The 9,170-nt window shown below is 55.8% G+C and overlaps 2 protein-coding genes across 3 annotated transcripts; both read right to left on the bottom strand.

Annotated features, from left to right (window-relative positions):
- Positions 1–5,650: 5,650 nt before the first annotated feature.
- On the bottom strand, positions 5,651–6,386 carry LOC124525725 (melanoma-associated antigen 10-like). The gene is given in 2 exon segments (XM_047098303.1): positions 5,651–5,977; positions 5,979–6,386. Coding segments are annotated over 2 exon segments (714 nt in total). The 3' UTR covers positions 5,651–5,671.
- Positions 6,387–7,533: 1,147 nt separating this feature from the next.
- Positions 7,534–8,878, bottom strand: LOC124525742 (melanoma-associated antigen 8-like). Of its 2 annotated transcripts, none has more exons than XM_047098327.1 (3): positions 8,440–8,878; positions 7,913–8,217; positions 7,534–7,769 (listed from the first exon to the last, which is right to left on the bottom strand). In XM_047098327.1, exons 1-2 carry the CDS (start codon positions 8,758–8,760, stop codon positions 8,026–8,028), a joined length of 513 nt encoding a protein of 170 aa, XP_046954283.1. In that variant the 5' UTR covers positions 8,761–8,878; the 3' UTR covers positions 7,534–7,769; positions 7,913–8,025. The 2 variants fall into 2 exon arrangements, with proteins under 2 accessions (XP_046954283.1, XP_046954284.1); XM_047098328.1 differs by having other exon boundaries at positions 7,534–7,766.
- Positions 8,879–9,170: the final 292 nt, after the last annotated feature.

The following is a 9,170-nucleotide window of genomic DNA, read 5'->3' as shown; positions in this document are numbered from 1 at the left end:
GTCCTCCTCAGATAGTCCCAACAGAGAGTCCCGTTTTCTTACCCCCATGTCAAGTTGTCTTCAGAGTAGCGTTTCAGTTTGTAGCCCCCCTTTTATTCTCTCTCCCCCACTTCCTGCTTTGGTCTCTTCCACCTATTCCTGCTGGTTAGTTGGTCTTGCTCAGATAGGGCCCAACAAAGAGTCCTCTTTACCTGCCCCCTAGGCCAAGTTGTCCCCAGAGTAAGGTCTTAGTTGTTAGCCCCCCCTTTATTCCTGGGCCAACAGTTCTTGCTGGTTAGTTGGTCCTACTCAGGTAGGCCGCAACAATCAGTCCTATTTTCATGTCCTTATGTCATGTTGTCCTCAAAGTAGGGTTTCTGTCAGTAGCCCCCTTTTTATTCCTGCCACCCCCTTACACACACTTCCTCATTTCTTCTCTCGTAATGGTTCCTGCTGGTGAGTTGGTCCTGCTCATGTAGGCCCGAAACAAGAGTCCTGTTTTCTTGCCCCCTAGGTCAATTTGTCCTCAGAGTAGGGTCTCAGTTGGTTGCCTCCCTTTTTCTCCCGCCTCCCCACATCCTGCTTTGGTCTCTCACAACTGCTGCTATTGGTTCATTGGTCCTGCTAAGATAGGCCCCAACAAAGAGTCCTGTTTTCACGCCCCCAGATCAACTTGTCCTCAGAGCAGGGTCTCAGTTGGTAGGCCCTCTTTTATACCTGCCCTCCCCACTTCCTGGTCTCTTCCAACTGCTCCTGCCGGTTAGTTGTTCCTGGTCAGATAAGCCCCAACAAAGAGTTCTGTTTTCTTGCTCCAGGTCAAATGGTCCTCAGAGTAGGGTCTCAGTTGGTAGCCCTACTTTTATTGATGCCTCCCCTCACTTCCAGCTTTGATCTGCTCCAAAGGTTCCTGCTGCTTAGTTGGTCCTGTTCAGATAGACTCCAACAAGGAGTCTTGTTTTCTTGCCCCCATGTCAGTGTGTCCTCAGAGTAGGGTTTCAGCTGGTAGCCCCTTTTTATTCCTGCACCCCCTCACACACTTCCAGCTTTGGTCTCTTCCAACTCTTCCTGCTGGTTAGTTGGTCCTGCTCAGATGGGCCCAAAAAAGAGTCCTGTTTTTTTTTTTCCCACTAGGTCAAGTTGATCTCAAAGTAGGACCTCAGTTGGTAGACCCCCTTTGATTGCCTGCACCAAACACTTGCCGCATTGGTCTGTTCCAACTGTATCTGCTGGTTAGTTGGTTCTTCTCAGATGGGCCGCAACAAAGAGTCCATTTCCCATGACCCCTAGATGAAGTTATCCTCAGAGTATGGTCTCAGTTGGTTGTACCCCTTCTATTCCTGCCACCCCCCTCTGCCTGCTTTGGTATGTTCCAACTGTATCTGCTGGTTAGTTGGTTGTCTTCAGATAGGCCCCAAGAAGGTATCCTATTTTCTTGCCCTCTACGTCAAGTTTTCTGCAGAGTAGGGTCTCAGTTTGTAGCTTCCCCATTTATTCCTGCCCCCCCCCCCGCTTCCGCCTTTGGTTTAATCCAATTTTTCCTGCTGGTTGGTTACTCCTGCTCAGATAGGCCCCCAAAAAGTGTCCTGTTTTCTTCTTGCCCCAGGTCAAGTTCTCCTCCGAGTAGGGTTTCAGTTTGTGGCCCCCCTATTGTTTTCTCCCCCCACGCTTCCCGCTTTGGTCTCTTCCAGCCGGTCCTGCTGGTTAGTTGGTCCTGCTCAGGTAGGTCCCAACAAAGAGCCCTGTTTCTTGCCCCCAATGTCAACTTGTCTGAAGAACAGGTTCTCAGTTGGCAGCCCCTTTTTTCCTGACCCCAATCCTGCTTTGGTCTCTTCCAGCTGTTCCTGTTAGTTAGTTGGTCCTACTCAGATAGGCCAGAACCAATAGTCCTGTTTTCTTGTCCCCTATATCGAGTTGTCTTCAGAGTAGGGTCTCAGTCGGTGGCCCCCCTTTTATTCCTGCCCCTGCAATTCACACTTTGGCCTCTTCCAACTGTTCCTGTTAGTGAGCTGGTCCTGCTCAGATAGGCCCCAACAAAGAGTCCTGTTTTCTTGGCCCCAGGTTACATGGTCCTCAGAGTAAGGCCTTACTTGGTAGCCCCACCTTAACGCTGCCACCCTGCTTCAAGCTTCTGTCTTCTCCAACTGTTCCTGCTGATTAGTTGGGCCTGGTTAGATAGGCCGCAGCAAAGAGTCCTGTTTCCTTGCCCCCTAGGTCTAGTTGTCCTCAGGGTATGGTCTCAGTTGGTAGCCTCCCCTTTTATTCCTAACCCTTCTGCACACGTTCTGCTGGGCTGTCTAACAACTGTTCCTCCTGGTGAGCTGGCCCTCCTCAGATAGTCCCAACAAAGAGTCCTGTTTTCTTGATCAAGATCTGTTTTTCCAGATCAAGATGTCCTCAGAGTAGTGTTTCAGTTTGTAGCCCCCCTTTTATTCTCTCTCCCCCACTTCCCACTTTGATCTCTTCCAACTATTCCTGCTGGTTACTTGGTCTTGCTCAGATAGGGCCCAACAAAGAGTCCTCTTTACTTGCCCCCTAGGTCAAGTTGTCCCCAGAGTAAGGTCTTAGTTGTTAGCCCCCTTTTATTCCTGCACCCCCTACTTCCTGCTTTGGTCTCTTCCAACAGTTCCTGCTGCTTAGTTGGTCCTGCTCAGATAGGCCCCAAAGAAGAGTCCTGTTTTCTTACTCCCTAGGTCAAGTTGTCCTCAGAGTAGGGTCTCAGTTGGTAGCCCTGCTTTTATTCCCGCACCCCCCCCCCACATTTCCTGCATTGGTCTCTTCCAAATGTTCCTGCTGCTTAGGTGGTCCTGCTCACATAGGCCCCAACTTAGAGTCCTGATTTCTTGTCCCATAGGTCAAGTTGTCGTCAGAGTCGGGTCTCAGTTTTTAGCCCCCCTGTTATAACTGCCCCACCCCCACTTCCCGCTTGCTCTCTTCCAACTGTTCCTGCTGGTTAGCTGGTCCTGCTTAGATAGGCCCCAACCAAGAGTCCTGTTTCCTTGCCCCAGGACGACTTGTCCTCAGAGTAAGTTCTCAGTTGGTAGTCCCCCTTTTATTCCTGCCCCTCCCTCACTTCTCGCTTTGGTCTCTTCCAACTGCTCCTGTTGGTTAGTTGTTCCTGGTCAGGTAGGCCCACAACAAAGAGTCCTGTTTTCTTGCCTCCTGAGTCAAGTTGTCCTCAGAGTCGGGTCTCAGTTGGTTGCTCCCCTTTTATTCCCACCCCCCACACACTTCCCTATTTGGTCTCTTCTAACTGTTCCTTCTAGTTAGTTGGTCCTGCTCACCTATGTCCCAACACAGAGTCCTGTTTTCTTGCCCCCTAGGTTAAGTTGCCCTCAGAGTAGGCTCTCAGTTGGTAGCTCCCCCCCCATTCCTGCCCCCCCCCCCCCCGCCGCACTTCCTGCTTTGGTCTCGTCCTATTGTTCCTGCTGATGAGTGCATCCTGCTCAGATAGGCCCCAACACAGAGTCCTGGTTTTTTGCCCCCAAGTCAAGTTGTCCTCAGAGTAGAGTTGCAGGCAGTAGCCCTGCCTTTATTCCTGCACATCCCAACTTCCCGCTTATGTCTGCTCCAAATGTCCCTGCTGGTTCCCTGCTCTGCTTAGGCCCCAACGAAAAGTCCTATTTTCTTGCCGCCTCGATGAAGCTGTCCCCAAGGTAGGGTCTCAGTTGGTAGCCCCCCTTTATACTCACAGCCTCACCCCACACATTTTGCTTTGGTCTTTTCCAAGTATTCCTGCTTGTTAGTTGGTTCTGCTCAGATAGGCCCCAACAACAAGTCCTATATTCTTGCTCTCTGGTCAAGGAGTCCTCAGAGTAGGGTTTCAGGGGGTACTTGTCTTTTATTCCTGCCTCCTCACTTCCCACTTTGGTCTCTTCCAAATGTCCCTGCCGGTTAATTGTTCCTGCTCAGATAGGGCGAACAAAGAGTTATGTTTTCATGCCCCCTCGGTCAAGTTATCCTCAGAGTAGTGTCTGAGTTTGTACCCTCCTTTTATTCTTGTCCTCCCCCAATTCCCACTTTGATCTCTTCCAACAGTTCCTTCTGGTTAATTGGACCTGCTCTGATAGGCCCCGACAAAGACTGATTTTCTTCCCCCAGGTCAATTTGTCCTCAGAGTTGGTTTTCAGTTTGTAGCCCCACTTTCATTCCTGCCACCCCCCAACACACACACACACACACACACACACACACACACACTTCCTGCTTTGGTCTCCTCCAAATGTTCCTGATGAGTTGGTTCTGCTCAGATAGGCACCACCAAGAGTCCTGTTTTCCTGCCCCCTATGTCAAATTGTCCTCAGAGTAGTGTCTCACTTGGCAGCACCCCTTTTATTCCTGCCCCTCCCTACTTCCCGCTTTGGTCTCTCGCAACTGTTCCTGCTGGTTAGTTGGTCTTACTCAGATAGGCCCCAGCAAAGAGTCCTGTTGACTTGCCCCCAGGTCAAGTTGTCCTCAGAGTAGGGTCTCAGTTGGTAGGCCCCCTTTATTGCCTCCACTTGCTGCTTTGGTCTCTTCCAACTCTTCCTTTTGGTTGGATGGTCCGGCTCAGATAGGCCCCAAGAAAGAGTCCTATTTTCATGCCCCAGGTCAAGGTGTCTTCAAAGTAGGGTTTCAGTTTTTAGTCCCCCTTTGTTCCCTTCCCCACTCTTCCCGCTGTGGTCTCCTCCAACTGTTCCTGCTTCTTAGTTGGTCCTGCTCAGATAGACACGCACCAGTAGTCCTGGTTTCTTGCCACCGGGTCAAATTGTGTTCAGGATAGGGTCTCAGATGGTTGCCTTCCCTTTTATTCGTTTCCCCCACTTCCTGCATTGGTCTCTTCAAAATGTTAATGCTGGTTAGTTGCTCCGGCACAGATAGGCCCCAACAAAGAGTCCTTTTTTCTTGCCCCCAGGTAAAGTTCTACTCAGAGAATGGTTTCAGGTGGTTGCCCCCCTTTTATTCCTGCTGCCCCCCTCACAGTTTCTGCTTTGGTCTCTTCCTACTGGTCCCGCTGATTAGGTGTTCCTGCTCAGATAGGCCCCAAAAAGAGTCCTGTTCTCTTGCCCCCAGTTCAAGTTGCCCTCAGAGTAGTTTCTCAGTTGGTAGCCCCCCGTTTATTCCTACCGCCAACAAAGTTCCGCCTCGGTCTCTTCCACGTGCTCCTGCCGGTTAGTTGGTCCTCTTCAAATAGGCCACAACAATGAGTCCTTTTATCTTTCCCCCAGGTCAAGTTGTCCTCAGAGTAGGGTTCCAGTTGGTAGCCCCCATTTTATTCCAGCCACCCCTCCCCAGCACACACTCCCACCTTTGGTCTCCACCACATATTCCTGCTGGTTAGTTGGTCCTGCGCATTTAGGCCCGAGCAAAGAGTCCTGTTTTCTTGTCCTCTAGATCAAGTGGTCCTCAGAGTAGGATCCCAGTTGGTAGCCCCTCCCCCCCACTTTCTGCTTTGGTCTTTTCCAACTGTTCCATCTGGTTAGTTGGTCCTGCTCAGATAAGCCCCAAAAGAAAGTCCTGTTTTCTTGCCCCCAAGTCACGTTGTCCTCAGAGTTGCTTTTCAGTTGTTAGCTCCCCTTTTATCCACGGTGGCCACACACTTCCCACTTTGGTCTCTTCCAACTGATCCTGCTGGTTAGTTGGTGCTGCTCACGTAATGCCCTGATAACGCGTCCTGATTTCTTGCCCCTAGGTCACGTTGTCATCAGAGTAGGTCTCAGTTGGTAGCCCGCACGTTCCACACCTCCTCCTCAGGGGCACAGTTGTTCTCCAGGAGGACCACCCCCAAGACCAGCACCAGGAGGCTGGCCGTGGGCATGCCCTGCCTACTGCTTAGCATCCCATCACATATCAGGCCAAGGATGGTGACCAGGAAGAAGGAGTGGTCTCTGGCGTCCGCTTCCTTCACGTCAACACCAAAGACCAGCTGCAGATACTCGCAGGCTTGACGGAAGATCCCGGAGACGTGGTCCTGGTCATCTTGGCTGACCGCCGCCAGCATCTCCGCCTGTGTGGTCGGTCGGCTGCTGAGTGCGATACTTGAGGAGCAGGAATGCCACCAGGTCAGCCAGCCTCATGCCGAATGCATCTGGGAGCGAGGGCTGGGCTCCTTCTGGGGCCCCTCTGGTGCTGGACCCCTCCTCATCGGGGCTGCTGGGGTCCTCATCGGACTGGCTCCCCGGAGCACCTGCCATGTCAGCGGGGGAGGGGCAGGCATTCGGAAGGCTCAGACTGACTCTGTTGAGGGGCCCAGGCTCCCTCTGTCCTCCTTCTGCATCCTCGCCAAGAATGGCCACAGGACCCAGGCCCTGCCCTCTGCCCACTTGAGGTGTCCCAGCCGCCTCCCCCAACCCACACACACACACACACACCCTGTGTCTGTGAGACTCCGCTGTGGAAGTCTGGCCCGACTCGTCCACCCAAATGCCCATCCTGCCCCTGGCCCTTCACAGAAGGACGCGGGTGCCCAAGCTCCGGCAGGTTCCTTCTGTGTGTCCTAGGGACCTGAGTCCTTCGGTCCTCCCCCCATGTCCCCGCCTGGACTCCCTAGCCCGGCCCGTGCCCCTGCCCTTTCTGACCTGGGATCCTGTCCCTCACCCCAAGGTCCTCAGCTCCCTCAAACCCCCGAGGTACAGTTGAGTGGACGCAGCCTGCGGCCGCCCTCTCCAGAAACCCCGGCCTCAGCGGGGCCTGAGCGCCTCTACCCAGGGTGGGTGGGTGTACTAGGCCCTACCGCTCTCCCTCGGTCCAGACACCAGCTCCAGGAAGAGCCTGGGCTCGTCCCTCTGGGGCCCCGAGTCTACCACCCTTAGCCCCGCTGGGAGAAGGGCTCCGCCTGACCACCCTGCCGGGGGCTCTCGGGCTGCCGGCTGGACTGACCTGGATTCCGGGATGGGGGGCCGGCCGTGCTCCCTCACATGTCGACGTGCACGCCTTGCTGCCCGGCCGGGCCCCTTCTCTCTGCCGGCCCGAACCAGGCATCCAAGACCGAGGCCCCACCTCTGTCACTATCCTTTCCGGGATCTTCACCTTGACTCTGACCGGCTCGGGCCGTGCCCCGCCATCTGAACAGCTGAGTCTGTGCGCCTCAGATCCAGGCTCTCACTCCCCGACTTCCTGGAGACAGAGGCAGGGAGCACACCGCAGCCACGGTCCCCTCCCCGCTACATTGTGATGAGCTGCCCAGAAGCATCGCACTGAACAGAGATCCCAGGCCAGCCTGGCTCGGGCAGGGCATCTCCACTGCGGGGCTCCCCCCCTGGAGCCCCACCGCCTCAGCCTTCTTTCATTTCTTCTGCTCCTCTTAGGGGACCTTTCCCTGCCTTCCCATGGGGACCGCAGCTGCTAGATAGTCACCTATGGGTGGGACGTGTCCTGCCTCTCCTAGTGTCCTCACTGCCAACACAGGGCCCTTCCGAGAGTGAGCAGAGCTCAGCGAATGTCCGGCCACAAATGTCCCAGTGAGCTGGGGACCTCTGCTCAGATCGAGTGTCTCCTCCTTTCTTGGAGACCCAAGCAAAGGCAGGCACACATCTCTATGTCCCTTGTCCAGAATGACAGATGACAAGGGACAAGAAGCAAGAACGAACATCTTTTATTTCTCCATGTCCTGAAGCCATCCGTTTACTGCCAAGGTCTTCACGTTTGCAAGACATCCCTGTCTGTGCCCAGCCCAGGCACCGCGATTCCCTTCTGGATCCCGAACGAGGACGGAAGGGTTCCCAGCTCGTTGCACCAAACGGCAAAACTCTGACTCTTGAACACCTGTGGCGTGGGTGCCACTCCCACACTGAGCCCGAGGCTCACGAAACCTTCTATGACAAGGAACAACATCTGAAAACTTCCTCGACGAAACAAAGATCGATTTCCGAGGCCACGTAGACAGAGAACAAGAACCCACCCAAACGTGCGCTTGGCCCCGCTTTCCCCCAAGCCGCCCTGGCCCTCCACTACTCACAACGCCCAGCGCCCGCTCTGCTCGCACTCGCAGGGGAGAAGTGGCCTGGCTTCGTGCCCCGCAGGAGAGGCTGCTCGACCCCAGGTGGGAACGGGCCCGGCTGCCCCTCGGGCTCAGGCCCGCTCTTCCTCATGGCTCACAGCCTCTTCGGACAGACACGGAGACCCGGGCTGCCTGCTGTTGACCGCGAGGATGTGCTGCAGCACTTGCACGGCGCTGGTTTCTGCGTGCGCCCTGGGACCCCACAGGAACTCGTAGCGTGCGGGCTCGCTGCCGGGCACCTGCCGGTACTCCAGGTACCCTTCCTGCACCCAGACTTCGGTCAGCAGCTCCCTGGGCTCCCCATAGAATACGTGCTCCCTGCCGGCATACACCCCCATGACCCCCAGCGCTTCCCACACCGCCTCCTCAGGGGCACGGTCCTCCTCCAGGAGGATCACCCACAGGACCAGCACCAGGAGGCTGGTCTTGGGCATGCCGTGCCTACCACTCGGCGTCCCATCGCAGCTGAGGCCCAGGATGCTGACCAGGACGTAGGAGCGCTCGCGGGGGTCCACTTCCTTCACGTCGACTCCAAAGACCAGCTGCAGATACTCGCAGGCTCGGCGGAAGATCACGGGGAAGCGGTCCTGGTCATCTTGGCTAACCGCCGCCAGCATCTCCGCCCGTGTGGTCGGCTGATTGGTGCGATACTTGAGGAGCAGAAGCAGCACCAGGCCGGCCACCTTCACGCGGAGCGCATCTGGGAGCGAGGCCTGGGCCCCTGCCGGGGCCCCCCAGGTGCTCGACCCCTCCTCATCGGGGCTGCTGGAGCCCTGGTGGGACTGGCTCCCCGAAGCGCCTGCCATGGCACTGGGGGAGGGGCAGGAGCTCCGAGGGCTCTGGGGAGGACTCGGGGACCCGGCAGCAGCAGACCCCTCCTCCAGGGGGACCAGAATGAGGACAGAGCAGGAGGAGGACGGGGAGGAAGGGGAGGAGGAGGAGGAGGAGGGGGGAGATGGGTACCCCCCCTCCTCCTCCTCTGCTTTCTCCTCCTCCAACTCCACCTCCTCCTCCTCCAACTCCTCCTCTTCCTCCGAGTCCACCTCCTCCACCTCCAACTCCACCTCCAACTCCACCTCCACCTCCTCCTCCTCCAACTCCTCTTCCTGGGGTTCCACCTCCTCCACCTCAACCTCCAGCTCCTCCACCTCAACCTCCACCTCCAAATGCACTTCTTCCACCTCCTCCTCCTCCACCTTCTCCTCCTCCAACTCCT

Source organism: Lynx rufus, unplaced genomic scaffold, assembly GCF_022079265.1.
Source record: "Lynx rufus isolate CCGP_SWC_20201006 ecotype Redwood Valley unplaced genomic scaffold, mLynRuf1.p SCAF_46, whole genome shotgun sequence".
Taxonomy (NCBI): Eukaryota; Metazoa; Chordata; class Mammalia; order Carnivora; family Felidae; genus Lynx; species Lynx rufus.
Note: the sequence above shows the minus strand (reverse complement) of the source record. Positions and strands in the feature narration are given on the sequence as shown.

What these genes read in the sequence shown, in the direction of transcription:
- LOC124525742 (XM_047098327.1), bottom strand. Translation starts at nt 8,760, where the DNA reads ATGGCAGGCGCTTCGGGGAGCCAGTCCCACCAGGGCTCCAGCAGCCCC. An exon ending in GCGAGCGCTCCTACGTCCTG is followed by an intron (nt 8,218 to 8,439) that starts GTCAGCATCCTG and finishes GTCTGGGTGCAG; the next exon opens with GAAGGGTACCTGGAGTACCG.